General features: G+C 47.2%; 1 protein-coding gene across 3 annotated transcripts in view; it reads left to right on the top strand.

Moving 5' to 3' along the window:
- The window catches only part of GASK1A (golgi associated kinase 1A), a 68,596-nt gene extending 45,517 nt beyond the window's left edge, over window positions 1-23,079 (top strand). For 2 of the 3 annotated variants that reach the window (XM_022553954.3, XM_089919094.1), the window contains exons 3-5: window positions 12,211-12,333; window positions 14,393-14,496; window positions 15,115-23,079. In XM_022553954.3, coding sequence (XP_022409662.2) covers window positions 12,211-12,333; window positions 14,393-14,496; window positions 15,115-15,325 — 438 coding nt within the window. In that variant the 3' untranslated portion in view covers window positions 15,326-23,079. Of the gene's footprint in view, window positions 1-12,210; window positions 12,334-13,546; window positions 14,497-15,114 lie in introns of those variants that run through there. The other variant, XM_022553962.3, reaches the window with a different exon arrangement.
- Window positions 23,080-23,212: the final 133 nt, after the last annotated feature.

The raw sequence follows: 23,212 nt of genomic DNA, 5'->3' as shown, positions 1-23,212 counted from the left end.
AAGCACACGCAGGTTGGGTGTGTGTGGTCAGACGCAACTCGGCTGGCCTCGTGCCACCTCTTCCTGGGTTTGCTGAACACCAGGCAAGTCAAACACCCCTGTCTGGAGGATGCCGCCTTCCTAGAAATCACAGGCAAGTTGGAGTGAAGCGGGGCTGTGGGCTTCCCAGCCCAGGAACCTGAGGTCCCTTCTGACCAGAAGCCAGGTACAAACTCCACATGCAGCCCACTCTGCACATGCTTGCTCGTCTGTTTTGTCTCATCCAATATAAACCCTTGTTATTCTGTGTTTATGTATCACAACATAACATTTGCCCAGACACAAAATACACAAACACATTCCTCGTATCCCACAAACCATACCCCGTGCTTTGCAAATCCCCCATAACACTCTGTATTAGTGATTGCTGAAATAATGCCATGTAATAAACCTCTCCAAAACTCAATGGCTTGAGACACCAGCTCTTGATTTCTTGCTCCAGGGTCTATGGGTCAGCTGGGCTCAGCTGAGCTTGGCCCAAAGCTGTGGGTTCAGGTCTGCTCGTCGTTTCTCATTCTGGAGCCCAGGCTGAAGAGGAAGCACCACCTGGGGCAATCCTTCTAATGGGGAGTGGAAGAAGCCCAAGGGCTCAGCCAAACTGCAGAAGCACATTTAAGGCCTCTGCTGATGTCACTTCTGCTAATATTCCCTTGGCAAGAGTTAAGTCAACGGCCAAGCCCAATGTCAGGGAAGGGAAGTACACTCTGTTCAGAGTAGAAGGGGGAGCAAATACAGACAATAGTCAGATCAGTCACACACGCCCCCAAAACACACACTGTACATGAACTTACACATGAACGTAGCCACATACATGCTATAGCCACATATGGACACACCATTCACATCAAACCACATACTCTCCATACGGTGCCCGGACACTGCTGTGGGCAACTGGGGCTCAATCCCGCTGAGACCTTTGGGAGAGTATGTAGAAAACGCCTCAAGTCGTCCCACCCAAGGGCCAAAGAAGCTGGGCCACTAACTCCTAGCCATCACTGGTTGAGACTGCTCCTGAGGGCATTGACTTCCTGGAACCTCTAGACTGGTCCATGCTCCTGCAGCCAGAAAGGGGCAAAGGCAGAGAGCTGCAGGCACTTGCGGTAGAAAGCCATCAGTATGCACAGGAGTAGTGAGTGCCAAGGAGCGGGGGTGGGTCCCCGTAGCACCTGCTGCCCCCAGTGAATGATAAGTCGAAACCACGTTTCAGCAGGCCGGCGTGCCCAGGATGGTGTTCTTGATTAATAAACTGGTTTCTCTAAGAAAGATAAAGGATTGATAGTGAGTGGGTGCCCTCCCACGCCACCCTGGGCTGTGTCATCGGGAGAAGTAAGACCAAGAGAGGGGGTCAGTGAGAAGCTGGTCGTACTCGCTGGACACAGTGGGTGGGAGAGTGTGTATGTGTGTTGCTGGGGGGAAGGGGCTCAAAGAGCTCTACTCGCCTTCCTGCCAGGGCTACTTGCTGCCAGAGTTGCATTCACTCTGGTGAGAGACACAAAGTCCTCCTCCTCTTGGGACAGTGAAGGCGGCACAGCCAACCGTGTTTGGGAGGAGCTATGACCATCACATCCGCCGTAGGCCAAATCCAACCCAAGGGCTGTAGTGCCTGGACCCAAGAGGGCCTTCTACCCAGAGGCCAGAGGGAGAGAAGGAAGTGCTGGGGGGTTGGGCACATGTGCATTTTTCCCTTTTAGACAGGCTTCTTTTCTCACGCCCTGCTTCGTCTTAGGGGGCATGTGCTTGGCTCGACTGGGTGAGAAGCTGTGGAGAACTCGGACAGCCTGTGAGGGAGTAATGTTCGCTCACGGAAGTCATCCTGCAGCTTCTGCTTATGAAGGGCCTTCATGTTCTGGAAAGTCCAGACCCCAGAAAACCTCGGCTCCCACCAACCTGGTCCAGGCCGCCATCTTTTCTTACCTGGACTTGTCTCCCCACCTCCGCTTATGTCCCCCTCCAATCCAGTCTCCTTACAGAAGCCGGAGTGATGTCTTGGTTTCGTTTCCCCCAGGCAGACCCTGAGACCAGGATTCCACTGTGGTGGTTCATCTGCAAGGGGACCCCAGGAAACACCTGTAGGGAAGAGGAAAGTGAGATGGAAGGAAGGCAGCCAACAAAGGGCGTCAACAAGCAGGTCACCACTGTGGGCGACTGGGGCTTAGTTCCACAGGAAAATTCTGAGAAATGGTATAAAATACACGTTCAGAGTTAGCCCACAAAGAGGTGAGGGATGCGAGGTATTTATAGCGAAATCTCCCCTTGGTCTTTGGTTGAGGGCTGTTCCTGGAGGTGTTAATTCCCTGGCATTTGGAGAAAGCCCCTGGCCAAAGCTTACAGCAGCTGGAAGTTGGAGGGAGATCTCTGAAGTTCATAGACAACTGGTCAGGTAGAGAACATACCTCTTTTATGATTGTAAATCAGATTGTGTTACTTCCTCGTTACCATAAGGCAAAGCATCTCAATGCCCTTGGTATCAGGTTCTGCAAGGACCCACGTGATCCATCCCTGTCTGCTGTCTCTAGCCCCGCCTCTTGGCACGTGGCCTCGGTCAGTTTCTTCAGGTGCAAGGGCCTCCGACTCCTCCTCCCCAGGGCCTCAGCTCTCCTGACTCTACTTCCCCGTTCTTTCCTCTTTCCTCTTTCCCCTCTTCTATCCCCTTTCTCCTTTGTGCTATCCTATCTATTTCGTTTCTGACTCCCAGCACAGTATGTAAGTTTTATTTTATTTATTTGTTCATTTCTGTCTCTGTGTTTTGTTCACTACCACATCCCCAGCACCTAGCACAGGGCCAAGCTCTTGGTTTGGTCCTAGATAAGCACTTGTTGAATGAGTGAATGAGTGGATGAATGGATGAACAGATCAGTGAATGAATCCAGGGTCTCTGTATGATTTCCTATCTAGGTGCTGCTGTGTTCTGTTTCCTCCAATATCACTCCTTCCTCTAGACTGAGAAGAATCCCAAGGCCTTCTCCATTTCTTTTCGGGTCTGGTAGAGAATCTTAGAGGCAGAAAACAATGTGACCGTCATTTGTCCAGCCCTTGCCTCTGGCACGTAATTAACTTATGCATCCAGAACAGATGACAGCATAAAATGCTGTCTGATGTCCTCCACATCAGGTCCTGTGCCAGCACCTAGCATGTGTTGATGCATAACAGCCCTAGGGGGGCACAGTATTTTTAGCTCCTTTCCACAGGTGAGGAAACAGGCTTAGAAGGGCTAAGGAACTTGCCCACAGTCACGAGGCCTTAAGTGTTGGAGCTGGGATAGAATCTAGTGCAGCTTGGCCGTAGAGGGCATACCCTTGCCCTCTTTGCTGACTTAACTGACTCTGGAAAAGTCATTTCTTCTAGGTCTCTTCTGGGTTAAGGTTGGCCCATTTCCTTCCCGGGGAGCCGGGTTCAGTCATTTGTGATCCTGTGTGTGTTCCTTATTTTGAGTTCAAGTCTATGGTTCATGGCATCTCCTCTGGCTTGGGCTCCCTGGAACATCAGGTGTTGTGGCAGTTAGAGAGGAGCCCAGATCCGTGACCACTGCCGACCTCTCAGGCTTCCAGCCAGTGACATGAAATATAATAGTAGCTACCGTTTATGGAGTGCCCACACATGAGCTCCTTCAAGTCCTACAACAGACCCAAGAGATGGGTGCTGCACTCCTCCCTCCTGCACAGGTGGTGCAGCCAACGGTGGAGGGGTGAAACAGCCCTCCCGGACAAGGGTGTTTAAAGGGTGACATCAAGCATCTTTACATATATTTAAAAGCAGGACCTCGATTAGGGTGAGGTGTGATGGGCAGAATTCTAAGATGGTCTCCAAGATAACCACCCCCCTTAGCGTTAGCTCCTGTCCTTGAGTAGGAATGAGACCTGTGAATAGATGGAATATCATTTCAGTGATTAGGTTATCAATCAGTTAACTTTGGGTGTTTCTTTTTTAATTGAAGTATAATTGACCTACAACACTATGTTAGTTCCAGGTGTACAACATAGTGATTTGATATTTCTGTACATTACAAAATGATCACCACGATAAGCCTAGTTTCCATCTGTCACCATACAAAGTTATTGCGATATTGTTGAGGTTAGTAATCAGTTAACTTTCAGTTGATCAAAAGGGAGATTCTCCTGGGTGGGCCTGAGCCAATCAGGAGAGCCTTTCAAAGATGAAGCATCAGAGAGGTTTTCCTGAGGGCCTCGAGGAAGAAAGTAAACAGCCACGCTATGAACTGCCTATGGGGAGGGGCGGCCTCTGGAAGGACCCTGAGATCTCGGGGAACATAGTCTTAAAACCACGAGGAATGGTTTCTGCCAACAACCTGACTGAGCCCAGGAGAGGAGGCTGAGTTACAAAAGAGATGTAGCCCCGCCTTGAGTTCAGCCTGAGACCCTGGGCAGAGAAACCGGCAGAAACGGGACGGAATTCTGACCCACGGAAACTGAGTTAATGAGTCATTTTTAAGTGACTAAGCTCATGGTCATTTGTTATGCAGCAATAGAAAATGAGCTCATGAGGCAAGGGAGGGGCCCCAGGTGCAAACATTTTAGGAGTGCCTGTCTGCTGTGCATGTCCCTGACAGCGAGAAGCACTTTCTTCTGCCTCACCCTCGTCCTGCCTCTTTTTAGATTTTTTTTTAATCGTTCATATCCTTTGCCCCATTTTCTGTTGGATTGTTGGTCTTTTTCTTAATGACTTTAAGAGCTTTATATAGATTAAGGAAATTATTCTTTTGTTTTCATTGCATTGTAATATTTCTCTCAGGTTCCATTGTCAATTAAACTTTGTTTCTAGTCTTTCTGCTGTGCAGAAATTTAAAAAAATTTTTTAATGTTGTTAACATTATCAGGTTTTTCTTTTATGATTTCTAGGTTAGTGTACTATGTTTTAAAGGGCCATCCTCATTTCAGGGTTATTTAAAAAATTCTCCCATGTGTTTACATATATTTTTGATCCATCTGGAAGTTATTTTGGAATAAGAGATCAGGTGCAAAACAATGATTTTTTTTTTCAGATGGCAACCCAAATGTCCCAGCACCATTTGTTGAAAAATCATTCTTTCCCCCAATTTGAAATGCTGTCTTTATCATATAGCCAATTTCCATATGTACTAAAAAGTCTATTTCTGGACTCTTCTGTTCCAGTAAAGGGTCTATTTATGTGTCAGAATCACACTGTTTTAATTATCATGCTTTATATTTTAAGTTAATAACTGGGAGTGCTCGGTCTTTCTCATTGCTCTTTTTTAAGATTTTTCTGATATTCTTACATACTATTCTTCTGTGAAATTTAGAGTCAGCTTGTTACTTCCTTTGCCTTCCCAAGTCCTTTTGGGACTTTACTGGAATCAAATTAAATTTGCATGGACTAACATAGAGAGCATTTACATCCTAATATACAGGGTCATTCTAGCCAAGGACAGGCTATGTCTTTCCATTTATTCCTGTTCCTCAGAAGCATCTTGATGTTTTCTTGAGCTAGATCTTCACTTCCATGTTGGGATGATACTGTTATTTCATCTTCTTGTGACCACTGAAAATGGCCTCTTTCCTTCCATTATATTGTTACTGACCTGGGTTCTTGGACTCTTTAATCAATAGAAATTTTTTTTAACATCTCTATTGGAGTATAATTGCTTTACAATGGTGTGTTAGTTTCTGCTTTATAATAAAGTGAATCAGCTATACATATACAACAAAAAGACAACCTTCAGAATGGAAGAAAATATTTGCAAACGAAACAACTGACAAAGGATTAATCTCCAAAATATACAAGCAGCTCATGCAGCTCAATATCAAAAAAACAAACAACCCAATCCAAAAATGGGCAGGAGACCTAAATTAATAGAAATTGATAAGAAGTCAGATGAGAAATTCAGGCAAGGCTTTATTGGAGCTCGTGCTGCAGCACACGGGAGCAAAAACAAGAAACAGGTGCCCTTGCTCACTTCCCAAGGCGAGGGCGAGCTGGTCCCTTAAATGGGGTGAGGCTGGGGGCGGATGGGTGGGTTGGACAGGAGGCGTAGCTTAGGTGGTCTGCACACCCCCTTGGTGGTGCCGTGTGCAGGGATCATGCGCGCGGGGCCCCGCTTTTGCTCACGGCACCTCAGAAGTGACAGTTGCTTTGTGACCTTTTTGTATCTTATTGTTCATAATTTGCCCCACTGAGCCTGTGTGCAGTTATTTTTAGTCCCTTATAGTTTCTTTGTATTGCAAGCACTCTGGTAAAGGGTCCCAGGTCCCAGCCTATCTCAATATGTTCTGGCCCGTAGCTCTTGGTCTGTGTGAAGGATATTATTGTGTCATAGTTTGGTTACTGGCCTCTTGCTTACTTCGTACTGCTTCTAACAGTTGCTTGGTTTATCCTCTGGGTTTTCCAAGTATATGATCATTTCTTCTGCAATGAATGCATTTTGTCTCCTCATTGCCTCTTCTTTCTTTCTTCTTACCTCACTACAGTTGTGGTGCCTCTAGATTAATGGTAAATAGTAATGGGATGATGGACTTGACTTGTTTCTTTTTGGGACAATTTCTAGTGTTTTGCCATTAAACATCATGCTGGCTTTTGACTGAAGAACTATTTGCTATTCTTGCTTTATTAAGAGCTTTTCTTGTCAGGAATGGATGTAAAAATTATATCAAATGCCTTTTGAGTATCCATGGAGGAGCTCACAATACTCCCCCCTCTAGTGTATTGATGTGGGGACTTTTTGTGAAAGGTGTTCCCATGGTGACTCATCCCAGTTTTCTTGATTGGAACCTATTTTGCTGTGGTGGATTCATCTTTCATGGCTGCTGGGTTTTGTGTTGATGTTTAAAATGTAGGGTGATCTACAGATGTCTTTTTAGATAAGGTCTAGTTCTTCTCAGACCATCTCCTCAAAGCCCACCAGCCAGTCTATTCACCCACATCCAGAGCTGGTGCTGAGACCTCTGGCCTCAGGCTTGGAGCAGTTGAGGCATCCAGATGTTCCTCCCCTGGGCCTCCGGGAAGGTTGCCCTCTGTCAGGACACCAGGGGAGCACTGCAGAGGGAGTCATCAGAGGAGAGTAAGAGTCAGTTCAGAGTAACCGACTCCTCCCCCACCCCGACCTCCCCAAAGCCTCACAAATTCTTTAACAGACCAGTCCTGCTGCCCTCCTTGGACAGAGATGCTGCCACTCTGGGGCAATCTGGCAGTGAGCTGGCCCGGCCAAGAGCCACCCTTCCCATCCAGAAGAACCTGGGCCTGTGACTGTCCCCAGGTGAGGGGAAGGTCCTGCATAGGGGGCAGGGCCACCAGGGACAGCAGGCAGTTCTTCTGGAATCCACCAGACTCAGATCAGGCACTGGCTGAGGAACGCGTCTTGGCCCAGGAGCCTGGTGGATGGGTTAGAGGACTCGGGCCACCCCTCGTGCCCTGTGCTGGGCTCCTCCCAGACCTCCCCTCCCCACAGCTGGGCCTGGTGTCCCTCTTGGCAGACTGCAGTGTCTTGTCCCACCAGATGTCCTGTTTGGGGACCCCAGAGCCAGGCCTCCCCCTGAAGCCTTCTGGTGTTGGTATCCTGGGCAGGGATGTAGGGCTCACCTGACAGGCAGGCTTTCAGTGATCAGTCCTCATGTGAAGCACCCCCCGACCCCAGCCCCAGATCCTTCCTGCTGTCAGCCAGCCATGCGCTTCATTCATTCATCCTTTCACTCAAAAAACCTCAGCTGAGTCTCGTTGTGCAAAACAAGTGCTGGGGATCAGGTTGAACCATATCTTCTCTTTTGCATTGGGGAGCTTGTACTCTCTGGCGCCAAAAAACGTGTACCTGCCACCCAGTCTGACTCAGTGGTCAGAGCCATACTTGCCTGGGTCTGAGTCTAGGCGCCACCACTTTCTTTCTTTTTTTTTGGCCACGCGGGCATGTGGGGTCTTAGCGTGGCGTGTGGGATCTTAGTTCCCTGACCAGGGATCAATCCCGCGCCCTCTGCGTTGGAAGCGTCGAGTCTTAACCACTGGACTGCCAGGGAAGTCCCTAGGTGCCACCACTTTCGCTCTGTGGGACCCTAGGCACGTTACTAGCCTCTGTGACTCAGTTCCCTCATCTTTGAAATGGGGATAATAACCGTATCTGGCTCCTGGCTGCGGGGAGGGGTTAAATGAGTGGTGATGGGTAAAGCACTCAGAGCGGTACCCAGCACAGAGTAAGGGCTTCACAACTGTTTAACTAGAATTAAACAAAAACTTCACGATCATCCAACTCTGCTAGGTTCATCAGAAAACCAAAACTGCAAAGGATTATCATTTTTTCTTGGTAACTCCTCATTTTTTCAAAAAGGGGGAAAAAAAAATCAAATCCTGAAGCGATTTGGGAATGAAGCTTAAGCTTGGTCCTGCTTGGCTACTGCAGTTTAAACTGAATTTCTCTTCAGTGGAAAAAAGTTCCCAGACAGCGTGGCAAATTAATCACACTGGCAACTGCACCTGGCCAGCCCCTTCCTGTTCAGCATTCAAATGGGTGTAGATTTGGGGACGCCAGCGCCACCTGTATCACATGGGCTGTTATTCCTTGTAGCTTCCAGCATTTCAACTTGCAACACTGCAGCGAGTTGAAATCTGCACAGGGTCAGGGAGTGTTTGGCAGGAGAAAGGGGGTTTGGCTGGCTGTGCATCAGGCATCACGTGAAATCCAGAGCAGTTACTGTATTTCAGTCTTGCTAGAACTGTACTGGCATTTATTCTCCCAGCCAAAGAGGACTTGGTAGGTGGTGTCCATCTCACAGATTTGTCTGCACTCCAGAAACCAGGCCTGCACGTAGAAGAGAGTGGCTAGATTGTCATGGCTTGCTTGATTTCAGACTCTGGTTCTCAGGCCTATAGGTGGGGTGGGGCCGGGGCTTCTGGAGGGAGGAACCCTGAGATTCCTCCAGGCCTTTGGGCCTGTCCCTTCCAGGGCCCTCCAGGACAACCACCCTTGCTTTGTTTACATCATCACCTTGTGTGGTCCTCAGTGAGGTCCTGAGGGAGTATCACTGCTCCACTTTGTGGATGAGAAAACTGAGGCGTAGTGGGGTTAACTAACTTCCTTAGGTCATGGAGTTAGGACACAGTGGAGCCACGATTCACCCCCAGATCTACTGGGCTCCAAACCAGGGTCACAGGCATGGCCCAGATTGTAGGCCAAATTCCCCTCTCTGCGTTTCTGTATGGCCCATGAGCTAAGAATGGTTTTAGCGTTTTTAAGTGGTTGAAAAGCTCAAAAGAAGAATATTTTGTGACATATAAAAATTATATGAAATTAAAATGTCAATGTATGTAAATAAAGGTTTTTTTGGAACATAGCTATGACCATTTGTTTGCATATTAGGTAGAATATGTACAATATGCACTACAGAGGCAGAGGTAGGTAGTCGTGACAGAGACCATATGGCCTCCAAAGCCTAAAGTATTTACTGTCTGGCCCTTCATAGAAAAAGCTTGCCGACCTCTGTTCTAAACCTCTATGTGGGCAGCCTCGAAGGCTCCTGCTGAGGAAGGCATGTGTGTGAATTCATGGAGGAGGACCACCCTCACCCGGTAAGCTCTAGGACCATATGGAGAAATATGGGGGCGTGATATTAGCCTCAGGTGGATTCAAAAATAGGGCAAATAGAGGTCTCTGGGGCATATGCCGCAGGGCTCCGTCCTCAGCCCTGTCCCGGTCAACACTTGTGTTACGAGCCTGAGCGAGGATACTGGGGCTCCGGTGCACCCAGCTGATTGCTCTCGTTCCTTCTACACAGAGCCCTGGTGTGATTCACCTTCCTCCCATGCCTGGGCTCAGAGGTCTGTGCATCCCTGGCTGCCACTGGACCAGGGATGATCCTGTGTCCAAATATGGTCCAGTCAGGCTGAAAGGAAGGACTTCTATTCCGTGATTGTTGGGGGATAGCTTCCTTTTCTCTCCTCGCCTCCCCGCCCCTCCCTCCCTCCCTTCCTGTGTCTCTATCTCCTTCTCTCTAGACCTAACAAGGAAAAACATACCCACAACAGCCACCTGCAGGCTTCCTGAGACAACAAAGGGATGTCCTTAACATTGTGCGGGTACAGTGAGAAGCAGAAAGAAACCCGAGTCCTTACCGTGACAGTAGGAGCTGCTAAATCCCCCAGCTGCCCCACCACGAGACTTCCTGCGGTAGATGATCTTAATTTCCCCTACAGTTAAAGCCATTTTGAGCCAGGCTTTTCTGTTACTTGTAATTGTTGTTCTCCAAAGTCTGGGAGACCAAAGCAGTGACTGTCTGCGCTGGGGGCTCATTCGTGGGCTCACTGCCTGGACAGGGCTCTGGCCGTTTGCCCCCGGCCAAGCTGGGCCTGTCCTCCAGGTTTGGGACAGTAGCTGGGACTGTTTAACACTGTCTCATTTCTGGACTCCGGTTTTGTGAGGTTGATTGGTGAATAGAACTATAGTTATTTTCTGGCTTGTGTAGAAGGAAATCAATTTTGTATTTCTTCAGAACATGTGAGAGTTTCCTACAAAGGGAGATGGAAATGGAGGGAGACCTTTTCCGGCCAGCGCTGAGCTGGGCCCGAGTGGACTGCGAGGGGGCTGGCCCGGCTTAGATGAGTGCCGCATCCTGGGGCTTATAGGTTGTGTCGTCCCCCCAACCCCGCCCCCATCCCCTCTGCCATTTGTGGAGGGGGTTGGCTGCATGTGGCAGAGGGAGGCACGATGGTGGTGCTGGCTAAAGCTGGATCAGATCTGCAGCCTCCTTCACAGTTTTGAAAGCTCTTCTCCAGCCTTAACTAGTGTAATGATGGGGACCTCACTTGACCTCTAACTGGCTCACCCTTCCCGACCTTCGGGGAAGCGGGGCAGGATAACAGAGAGCACTGGGATCAAGCCAGGCAGACCTCGGTTCAAATCCCAGCTGTACTGCTTTCACATGTAGGACCTTGGGCAAGTCTGGGGTCAGTGTCCCCCTATGTAAATGGGGACAATAATGTTTCTATTGCAAGGCTGCAGTGAGGAGTGGGTGAGATAGAGATGCAGCAATGGTGCCGGTCATCTGAGTGATGTCTTCTGACCCCACCAATTCTCCAACTCCAGCTGGGTGTACAATTTGATTCTGACACTATCCACCTGGACTCAATGTCGGATCCCACAAGGGAAGGGCTCATTCCCACAAGACTGCTGATTCAGGTGACCAACTGGCTATAAGTTGGGGGCTCTCATGACCCCCTCCGCCTGTTTAATAATTTGCTAGAATGTCTCATAGAACTCAGGAAAACGCTTTACTTTTGTGTACTGGTTTATTACAAAGGATGTAAGTGAACAGTCAGTTGAAGAGGTACATGGGGTGAGAGGTCTGGAAGGGTCCCAAGTATACAACCCTGTATGTCCTCATGGAGTCGGGGTGCATCACCCTCCTGGCATGTGGGTGTGTTCTCCAACCTGGAAGCTCCCCAAATCTCACTGTTGAAGACTTTTTATAACGCTCTCGTACTCTTCCCAGAAGTTGGAGGGTAGGGTTGAAAGTTCTGCTCTCTACTTGTCTATCTGGCAATCAGCCTGAAGTGATCTAAGGGCCCCGCTGAGTCACCTTATTAAACTCTGATATGGTCAGAGGGTTTATTATGAATAACAAAAGACACTCATATCACTGAGCAAATTGCAGGGGTTTTAGGAACTCTGTGCCAGGAACCAGGGAAGAGACCATATTTCTTATTAAAGCACATCGTGATCATCCCTGAGGGAGCGTCATTGCTCCCATTTTAGGCATCCAGTGTAAGAGGAGCCAGGAACAGGAATGCTCTCCTTCCTGACTTTGATTCAGGCCTCCTGCAGGGTGAAAGCACTGTCCTAAGGCAGGAGCTGCCTGGATGGTCATTAAAAGATTTTTATCTCTGTAAAGGGAGGAATCCCTGATGTAGCATTTGCTGATTAAAGAGAAAGTGGTCATGTGTGGGTCTCCCCAGGCAGACCAGACAGTCAGCCCCAGGCTGGAGCTCAGGGCCAGTGGCAGAGATTAAGCAGTGAATGTTGGGTGGAAATCCACGCAGTGTGAGCAAGCAGTCCTGGTGCAGGGCAGGCTGGCTGAGGAGCAAGCAGAAGCCCCATCACAGCCGGAGGCCAGCAGCAGAGCTGACCAGCGCCAAGATCCCTGAGGATGGCCCCCAGCGTGTGGCCCCAGGGCTCCGGCGGCCCGAGTGCTGGGCCCTCAGAGGACGGTGTCCCCGCAGGTCCATGACCGCCTGGATCGCTATTGCTGCGGCTTCGAGCCCGAGCCCTCGGACCCCTGTGTGGAAGAGAGGCTCCGAGAGAAATGCCGGAACCCGGGGGAGCTGCGGCTGGTCCACATCTTGGTATGTCCCCAGGTCGCCCCAGACTCAGGTCTTCCTGTCTCCATCAGCAGATGCTGTTGGCAAGTGTCAGAGATCACGTGACCTTGGGGTGTCCCAATCCTGTTCTTTTCAGCAGCAGAACCCTTTAAATGTTTTCAGGAAGCCTTAATATATAGAACTGACACAGGCGGAACTCTGAGGATGTGGTTTAGGTAGGTATGGGGTGTGGGCTGGAGCTGTTGTCACTAACTCCTCTGAGCCCTGAAGACTCCGGGGACGCCCTAAGTCTCCAGGAAGCAGAGTGTGATAACTGTGTGTCTAGTAGGATGTCCTCAATGAGCCAGTAAATATGGAAATTGGGGCCTGGAGCGGGGAAGGGGGTTTCCCAAGCTGCATGTCTGGTTGGTGGCAGTGACAGGGCACTCTCCTGGCCTCTGATGGCTCACAGGCTGGGGCTGTTGGAGGAGCGCTGTGCTGCGTCCTGTGAAAGCTACAGCCCAGGGTGGGAAGCCGTGTGCCGAGGCCATCGGTGAGAGGCTGGTGGGGCAGAACAGCCGCTTCTCCTGCGCGAGGAGCAAAGCGCCACCCCGGGGAGGGGCTGCTCTGTCTTCCCCCAGTGAGGCTGGTGTCCTCACCGCCTCACCTTGGCCAGCTGCTTTGGACGGTAGCCGTCAGATGCTGCCCTGGGCCGAGCGTCAGGCAGCCCCACCAGCCCGCAGGCCAGGGCTGCGTCGTGGTGCTGCTGGGCGGTAGGAACTCTCCCTCCCCTGCCCCAGAGCCACCTCTCTCCTTCCCCAGTAAAAAGCAAATATTCCTGGGAGAGGGAGGGCTTTTATATCCATCCTTTACCCCTGGTGGGCAGCTGTCTCACAGATCCTTCCCGATATCAGTTTTTGGAGGGAGGAGTCATTGGGTTTCGAGAAATAGATGATTCCTGGTGTGTGCAGCGGGGTGAGAGGTAGAAGAAGCAGAGAGAGGGGAAGCTGAGGTCCTGAAGACAAAAGTTCATAGTTTAAGCCCAGGTTGCTGAAGAGAATTATGGGAAACTACCAGGGAATCTTGGCAAATGTGTAGGAATGGAGTGTGTGCATGGGGGTGGGAGCCAGAAGAGATGGCCTCCTGTTCCCACCATACCAGAGTTTTAAGGTGCTAAAGAATTCCCTGCTGCTGATTTCAGTGTTTTTTTTTGTTGGTTTTTTGTTTTTTTTGTTTTGTTTTGTTTTGTTTTTTGCAGTACGCAGGCCTGTCACTGCTGTGGGCTCTCCCGTTGCGGAGCACAGGCTCCGGACGCACAGGCTCAGTGGCCATGGCTCACGGGCCCAGCCGCTCCGCGGCATGTGGGATCTTCCCGGACCAGGACACGAACCCATGTCCCCTGCATCGGCAGGCGGACTCCCAACCACTGCGCCACTAGGGAAGCCCTGATTTCAGTTTTGAAGAGTTTTCAGAGGCCCTAAAACTGTGGGGACAGAGGATGGGCAGTGCTATCTGAGGATGGCGGGTGTCTTGTGTCCTCGGTGATGCTCAGGGGAACGCCTGGGACAGGGGCACAGGGCTCACGTGGGCGGGCATACGTGTGTGAGGGTGCACATGTACGGTACATCCCGCAGCCTCAGCCCCTGGGTGGACTACCTCTGCCCCTTCCCATTTCCACCCGTGCTCCTCAGCCCTTCGGCCACCAGAACAGGAATCAGTCCCTCTGCCTTGCAATTTTGCAGAAGGTGCTGTGGCTTTTGGCTACGGGTCCAGGTTTGAACCAGCCAGCTACTGATTAGCTGTGTGACCTTATGCAAATTACTTCTTTGTGCCTCTGTGTCTGTAAAATGAGGCTAATATCAGTGGCCACCTCCCAAGGTTGCTGGGAGGGTTCACTGAGAGGGTGCCTGGATGTCCTAAGCACGGCAGCGGCATGGAGTGAGCTCACTGCACAGTGCGAGGGGAGCGTCTGGGCGAGTAGCGGGCTGGGTGGTGGGACTGACAGCTCAGGGCCCCCCAAGCTGCTGAGCCCCGACAGAGTCCAGGGGCACTGGCTAGGCTGCTCCCTGACTCTCCTCTGTCTCTGTCCATGTTCTTGCCTGAGGTCCGGAGCAGTGATCTCTCTCATCTGGTCTACATCGATAACGCCGGCAACCTTCAGCACCCGGAGCACAAGCTGAATTTCCGGCTGCTGGAGGGCATCGACGGGTGAGGGTCAGAGCGGTTGGGTGGAGGTTCAGGGGCTGAGGCTTGATGGCCCTGCTGTAGACCTTGAACTGTGGCTCCAGAGAAGCCCACATTCCCTCAGACAAAAGCTGCTGGATGAGCCTCAGAAGGGGGTGAGGAGTCCTGGGAAAGCTGAGGGGATACAGCCAGCAGGCCCTTCAAGTCCATGATGGGCTGCCCCCTCCCCAGTATCCGGAGGGCCTCCTGGCCCTGCACAACATGGGCTGCCCTGCTGGGGAGTGGGCAGGCTGGCCCTTCCCTGGCAGGGAGCTAGCCTGGGAGACACCTTCCCTGCTCACACCTGCAGCGGCTGGGCCTTCCTAGGGCTCCTCCTCACTTCACCCGGGCCAGCAGAGTGGATTCACCCACTCAGGGAGGTGGGACCCATCGAAAACTCTATCCCCTGCCTGCTGTCACAGCAGAGCGGGTGGAAGGGTTCCTGGATAACTAGTCAGCAGGTGGCCCTGGAGACTTTTCGGGCTGGCTTTGCGGGCCCCCAGCTGTGCAAGTTCTGGCCGACTGGCCTGGCCTTTCACGGAAACTCTCTGAGATGGCTTTTGCTCTTCCTTTCTGTTATGGGACTGGGGGACCTTCCTCCAGGTTTCCTGAGTCTGTCGTGAAGGTTCTCGCATCAGGGTGTCTACAGAATATGCTGCTCAAGTCACTGCAGACAGACCCGGTGTTCTGGGAAAGCCAAGGCGGGCAACAGGGCCTACGGCAGGTCCTCCAGACCCTGGAGCGGCGAGGACAGGTCCTGCTGAGCCACATCCAGATGCACAACCTGACACTCTTCAGGGACGAGGGCCCGTAAGCCCCCCACGGTCTGGGCGGGACTCTCACCTCACTGCGGGGGGAAGAAGCGGGGGCATCTCATGACATGACCTGAGTGGATAAGTGCCCATCCTCACGGCCACATTTTCTTGGGTTTACCCGTCTTGAAGACAAAAGGGAAAAGCCAGAAATCAGGAGGGCACCATGGATTCCACAGGACGTGTCATCTGGATGGTGGAGGAGGTGGTGGGTGTTGGGTTTTCAGTCTCATCACGTTCTTTTCTGCCTGCTCAGCCCTGGCTATTTACTCCCTTGCACCAATAAATACACAAGAATGTTCTATGAACTGCCCCAGGTACTGTAAAGTCGTGCGTTCCACATGCACATGCGGAGCTGGACAACCCTGTGTGTGTGTGTGCATGTGTAGAGGTGTGTAGGTAGTTGTGCACGTGTGGTATGTGTGTATGCCCACATGCATACATGAGATGAGCCTGATAAAGGATCTTCACAGAGTTGTACTTGTGGCCCAGAACTGCTCTGGCTGAAAGTGAACTCAGGTCCAAGAAATGAAACACTAAGCATTTTGTCTTTATAGGCTTTAGATGTTCAATCCTTATTCACTTACGTTTTTGGTTTAAGAATTATGAAAGTAATACATGCTCACTAAAAACAGATTCATAAATAATAGAAGCATGTAAGATAAAAAGTGAGAGTTCCAGAAACCCCCTAGAGATGTGATACGCATTTTAGTCACACTCACACTGCATGCAAATGAAAATACAATAAAGTAGGATATCTTTGTTTGTCAACTCACTATTTGTACTTTACTATATTTACTATGTTCCTTATCTGCCAGCTGGGTTGACCCAATTCTTATTCATGACTGCGTGGAACTCCCAGGCAGGGACGTGTCATATTTCATTTAGCTGTTCTCATTATGATGAACATTTAGATGGTTCAGACTTTTCACCAATTCTGGACAGTGCTGCCATGAGCATCTTTGCATGGTGTGCAAGTGTTTCTGCTAGCTAGGTTTCTATGGGTGGGTTTCTGCATCAAAGTATACGGGCATTCTTTATGTTCAGAGAGACTGCCGAATCCCCTCCAAAATGGTGGTGTCAGTTTGCCCTCATACACAGAGGGTAGGGGACTTACTGTTTTCCCTATACCTCGTCAACACTTGCTATTCTCAAACTTTTTGTTTTTAATTCATCTGATAGGGAAACCTATTTTTAATTTTCATTTTTTATTGAAGTATAGTTGATTTACAATATCGTGTTAATTTCAGGAATACAGCAAAGTGATTCAGTTATATATCTATAGTTTCAGATTATTTTCCATTATAGGTTATACAGGATATTGAATATTGTTCCCTGTGTTATACAGTAAATCCTTGTTGCTTATGAGTTTTATGTATAATAGTTTGTATCTGTTAATCCCAAACTCTTAATTTATCCCTCCCCATCCCTGTTTCCCTTTGGTAACCGTAAGTTTGTTTACTGTGTCTGCAAGTCTGTTTCTGTTTTGTATATAGATTCATTTGTATTATTTCTTAGATCCCACATATAAGTGATATATAATATTTGTCTTTCTTTCTCTGGCTTACTTCACTAAGTATAATATTCTCTAGGTCCATCCATGTTGCTGCAAATGGCAATATTTCATTCTTTTAAAAAAATATTTATTTATTTATTTATTTATTTAGGCTGCACCAGGTCTTAGTTGTGGCATGTGGACTTCTTAGTTGCAGCATGCAAACTCTTAGTTGTGGCATGAATGTGGGATCTAGTTCCTCAACCAGGGATTGAACCCAGGCCCCCTGCATTGGGAGCATGGAGTCTTACCCACTGGACCACCAGGGAAGTCCCAATATTTCATTCTTTTTTATGGCTGAGTAATATTCCATTGCACATGTATACCACATCTTCTTAAACCAAATCTCCTATTGATGGGCACTTGGGTTGTTTCCATGTCTTGGCTATTGTAAATCATGCTGCTATGAACATAACAGTGCATGTATTTTTTTAAGTATAGTTTTGTCTGGATATATGTCCAGGAGCGGAATTGCTGGATCATATGGCAACTCTATTTTTAGTTTTTTGAGGAAGCTCCGTACCATTCTCCATAGTGGCTGCACCAATTTACATTCCCACCAACAGTGTAGGAGGGTTCCCTTTTCTCCCCACCCTCTCCAGCATTTGTTATTGTAGACTTTTTAAGGCTGGCCATTCTGACCAGTGTGAGGTGGTACCACACTGTAGTTTTTATTTGCATTTCTCTAATAATTAGTGATGTTGAGCATCTTTTCATGTGCCTGTTGGCCATCTGTATGTCTTCTTTGGAGAAGTGTCTATTTAGGTCTTCTGCCCATTTTTTGATTGGGTTGTTTTTGTTGCTGTTGTTGTTGAGTTGTATGAGCTATTTGTGTATTTTGGAAATTAAGCCCTTGTTGGTTGCATCATTTGCAAATATTTTCTCCCAGTCTACAGGTTGTCTTTTCATTTTGTTTATGATTTCCTTTGCTGTACAAAAGCTTGTAAGTTTGATTAGTTTCCATTTGTTTAGTTTTGCTTTTATTTCTTTTGGCTTGGGAGACTGACCTAAGAAAATATTGGTACAATTTATGTTAGAGAATATTTTGCCTATGTTCTCTTCTAGGAGTTTTATGGTGTCATGTCTTATATTTAAGCCATTTGGAGTTTATTTTTGTGTATGGTGTGAGGGTGTGTTCCAGCTTCGTTGATTTACATGCAGCTGTCCAACTTTTCCAACACTACTTGCTGAAGAGACTGTTTTTTTCTTTTTCCCTTTTTTCCATTGTATATTCTTGCCTACCTCTGGATCTATTTATATTGTCTGATTTTTTTTTCCTTCCACTGTCTCTTGATATCCTGGGAATTTTGGATGAATGTCAGACACTGTGTATAAAATATTGCAGAAGCTCTATATGAGCCTTTAGCTTATGGCAGGCAAGTAGAATTAGGATAGATCGTTTTAATCCAATCACAGAATGGATTGGCTATCAGTCTTTATAAGATTTGGTTTACTTTTTTTTTTTAATAACTTTAAAAATTATGTATTTATTTTTGGCTGTGTTGGGTCTTTGTTGCTGCATGCGGGCTTTCTCTAGTTGCTACGAGCAGTGGTTACTCTTCATTGCGTTGGCTTCTCTTGTTGTGGAGCACGGGCTCTAGGCACGCGGGCTTCAGTAGTTGTGTCATGCGGGCTCAGTAGCTGTGGCTCGTGAGGTCTAGAGCGCAGGCTCAGTAGTTGTGGCGCACAGGCTTAGCTGCTTCACGGCATGTGGGATCTTCCCAGACCAGAGATCGAACATGTGTCCCCTGCATAGGCAGGTGGATTCTTAACCACTGGGCCACCAGGGAAGCCCTGGTTTACTTTTAGTTCACTTTTATTCCTAGGGTTGCAGGCCTTTAGGAGTTCCATTTGAAAGCATGAGGTGCTTACCAGAGTCTGTCTCCCTCTCTCTCCGTTTTTTTTTTTTGGCCACGCGGCTTGCGGGATCTTAGTTCCCCAATCAGGGATTGAACCTGCGCCCCCTGCCGTGGAAGCGTGGAGTTCTAACTACTGGACCGCCAGGGAAGTCCCAGGAGTCTTTCTTGTCAGGACTTCAAAACTGATTTTTATCTCCCATCCTTCTGAGGCCACAAAACTTCTGTTGGCTGCCACTTTCTGCTTTGTTTCTCTCAGCCTGCACTGTTTGTGAACTGGTGAATGCCTTGAGATAATAAACACGTCATTTTTCTGTACCACTGACAGGATCTTAGCCTCTCAAGCCATAGCTGTCTTAAAAGCTTGGAACTCTAATTTTTGCCTCCTCAGACCCTCCTCAGACTGCTGACATCTTTGCTCAGATTCGGTGTCACTTAAAAGCGTTTCTTTGTTGCTTAGTCTCTTTGGCTGTACCATCCAAGAACCCACATAGGCTTTGAGGGGAAAACAGCAAAGAATGTCAGACTCACCTTAACTACTTTTCCATATATCTCTAATCTCAGATCCTCAGACTGTGACTGTCTTGGTAACTCTCCAGTCCCCAAACAGATTTGTTTTAGTCCAGCCTTTTTAGCTGTTTTCAATGAGAGGGTTTTTTTTTTTCCCTGCAACAAATTAATCTGGCGTTATCCTCCTTTTTTTTTGTTACTCTAAATATTGCTTCAGTGAACATCCTTACACATAAATATTTGTCTATATATCTCCTATTTTCTTAGGGTAGACTTGCCATAATGAAAATTTCTGAGTCAAAGGGTACACATTTTTAAGGCTTTTGATATATATTGTCAAGTTACTTTCCAAAAAGATTGTATCTATTTACATTGCCACTGTCTGTGTGTGAAGGTGCCTAACCCAAACTGTTAATTATTACTCTCTTATATAATATGCCAATCTTCATAATAAGCAAGGATAGCTTCAAATGCCTGGAACCAATTTATTTTTACCCTTAAAATCAGAGTCAATAATCCAACATTTGTTGAAAATGGGAGCAGATGTAGTTATTGAAAACATATAATGAGATAGGCAGGTTATATATGTTACAAGAAAATATTTTGTTTTGTAGAGGCAGTAGATTGGATTGCTGCCCCAATTCTTGACCTGTCGCTACCTGTCTTCTTTGCTATGTGCCTTTTCACTTCAAAGCAGTGTGGTGTACATTGCTGATTCTGAGTTCAGCAATGTGACTTTCTTCGGCCAAAAGAATTGTTAGCAGACACGGTACAAGCAGAGGTGTGAAAAGGCACTTATACACAGTGGGGCCTGTGCTCTTGCTGTTTTGCCACATTCTTGAGAAGGTACACGCCTGCCCAAGTCCGTTGGATCCAGGAGGAGGGTGAGACATATGTAAGAGAACTGCCCCAGCTAAGCTGCCGCAGTCGACTCACAGACGCATAAGCAAACCGACGGAGATCAACCAGGGCAGTCCCCTGCCTGACGTACACACGTGGGAGTTGTGATAAAAAATGACTGTTACTGTAAGCCTCTGAATTTTGGGGTGGCTTGTGGTGCAGCAATAACCAACTGATAAGAAGGTAGCATTGCATGTATTTTACAGAGGAAAAAACTGGGGCTTAGATAGGTTCAACAAGTTTCTAGCTTATATTATCATATCAAGATGTCTCAGTAACCTATGAAATACATCCTATTAATATTATTACCATTTATGGAGAGCAAGCAGTTTGCCCAAGGTCACACAGTTAGTAAGTGGTGAGTCAGATGTTGAAGCCAGGCCTCTCATTCTAAATTCCATGCATCACCCACCTCATCGTGCTCCTTCTACTAAAGTGGGTATAAAAGGGCGGTGTGACATAGGTAGAGGCATAAGTTAAAAATCTTGCACCCACAGAGCTTACAACCCAAACGAGAAGACAAAGTGTACAGACACAAAACATTAAATTAAAGTATACGGTAATTTTATATCAGTGCCAAAGACTTTCAAGGCCGTGTCTCAAGACCACTTCCTCTCAGCTTCCAGCATAGTGATCTACAACTACCTGCTTGACATCTCTTAGATGTCTCAATCGTTCCTCATACTCAATATGTCCAGAACTGACCTCATCATCTTTCCCTACATAGTCCTCTGCCAGCCTGCCCCATCTCAGTGGCTGTCCACACGTCCAAGCAATTGCTCAAGCCATTAATACAGATGACAACCTTGGTACCTCCCTCTCCTTTCCTCCCTGTATGCAATCCATCACAACTATTGCCAGTTACCTGCTAAATATGTGTTAAATCTGTTTACTTTTCTTCATCTCCACCGTCTCCATCAGCTTAGTCTAAGCCACATCAACCCTTATTTTTTAAATAGGTTTTTGAGATGTAATTGAAGTAGAATGAATGGTACATATATAAAGTATACAAGTCGATGAGTTATGGCATATGTATCCACTCATGAAACGATCACCACAATCAAAACAATCAACACATTCACTCCCCCAAAAGTTTCCTCATGTCCCTTTGTAATCATTTCTTCCTGCCCTTCCAGCCCTTCCTGCCTAGGGAACCACTGATCTTCTTTCTGTCCCTATAGATTTGCATTTTCTAGAATTTTATCTAAGTGGAATCATACAGGATGTCTGACTTCTTTCACTCAGCATATTTATGTTGTTATTGATATCACTAGACCATTCCTTTTTGTTGTTGAGTAGTATTTCATTGCATATATAGACCACAGATTATCTATTTACTTTTTTTTTTTTTTTTTTTTTGGCGGTACGCGGGCCTCTCTCTGTTGTGGCCTCTCCCGCTGCGGAGCACAGGCTCCGGACGCGCAGGCTCAGCGGCCATGGCTCACGGGCCCAGCCGCTCCGCGGCATGTGGGATCTTCCCGGACCAGGACACGAACCCATGTCCCCTGCATCGGCAGGCGGACTCTCAACCACTGCGCCACCAGGGGAGCCCCTCTATTTACTTTTTGACGGATATTTGGGTTGTTCTACTTTAGCTGTATGAATAGAGTTGCTGTGGACATTTGTGTACATGTCTTTGTATGGGTGTTTGCTTTCTTTTATCTTAATTAAATACCTAGGAGTAGAAAGGCTGCATTGTGTGGTAGGTGTATGTGTAACTTTTTAAGCATTTACCAAACTGTTTTCCAAAGTGGTTGTACCATTTTATTCCCCTTAAGTAGCGTATGATAGCTCCAATAGCCCCACATACTCACCAGCTTTTAGTATAATTTAATTTTAGTCATTCTAATATGTGAGCAATAGTATTCATTATGTTCTTAATTTGCATTTCCCTAATAACTAATGATGCCAAGCATCTTTTCATGTGCTTATTTGCCAGTGACATAGCTTTTTTGGTTAAGTGTCCGCTCAAATCTTTGCCCATTTAAAAATGTTTGTCTTGGGACTTCCCTGGTGGCGCGGTGGTTAAGAATCCGCCTGCCAATGCAGGGGACATGGGTTCATGCCCTGGTCCGGGAAGATCCCACATGCCACGGATCAACTAAGCCCGTGTGCCACAACTACTGAGCCTGTGCTCTAGAGCCTGTGAGCCACAACTACTGAAGCCCACATGCCACAACTACTGAAGCCCGGGCACCTAGAGCCCGTGCTCCGCAGCAAGAGAAGCCACCACAGTGAGAAGCCCGCGTACCGCAACGAAGAGTAGCCCCCGCTCACTGCAACTAGAGAAAGCCTGCGTGCAGCAATGAAGACCCAATGCAGCCAAAAATAAATAAATAAATTCATTAAAAAAGTTTGTCTTTCTATTGTTGAGTTTTAAGAGTTCTTTATATATTCTAAATACAAGTCCTCTGTCAAATATATGTTTACAAATATTTTCTACCAGTCTGTGACTTGCCTTTTTCATTTTCTTACCAGTATCTTTTGAAGAGCAAAAGTTTTTTGTTTGGTTTTGTGTTTTTTTTTAAGTTTTCTGTTTTGATTAGGTCCAATTTATTAATATTTTTCTTTTAAGGGATATTTTTTAGGGTTATCAAGCTATCTATTTTTTCTAGAATTTTGATACTTTGTATCTTTCAAGTTTCTATGGTTTTTAACTTATTGTCATTAAATTGTTCATAACTTTTCCTTATCAACCTTTTAATATCAGTGAAATCTGTATGATGTCGCCTCTCTCATTCATAGTATTGGTAATCTTTTAATGTTTCTTTTTATTCTGCTCAGTCTTGCTAAAGGCTTACAAATTCTCAAAGAATCAGCTTTGGGTTTCATTGATTTTTCTCTATTGTTTTTCTGTTTTCTATTCCTATTTCTACTGCTGTTCTGATCTATCATTTCCTTTTCATCTGCTTACTCTTGCTTTAATTTTTTTTTTTTAAGTTTCTCAAGGTAGAAGCTGAAGTCATCAATTTGAAAACTTTTTAAAAAATTTTTTTTATTTTAAAAAATTTATTTTTTTAAATAAGAAAATTTTATTATAAAAAATTTTATTTTTATTTTTTATTAAA

Source organism: Delphinapterus leucas, chromosome 10, assembly GCF_059928025.1.
Source record: "Delphinapterus leucas isolate spDelLeu-1000000601 "Yukka" chromosome 10, BTC_Dleu_Yukka2, whole genome shotgun sequence".
NCBI lineage: Eukaryota > Metazoa > Chordata > Mammalia > Artiodactyla > Monodontidae > Delphinapterus > Delphinapterus leucas.
Note: the sequence above shows the minus strand (reverse complement) of the source record. Positions and strands in the feature narration are given on the sequence as shown.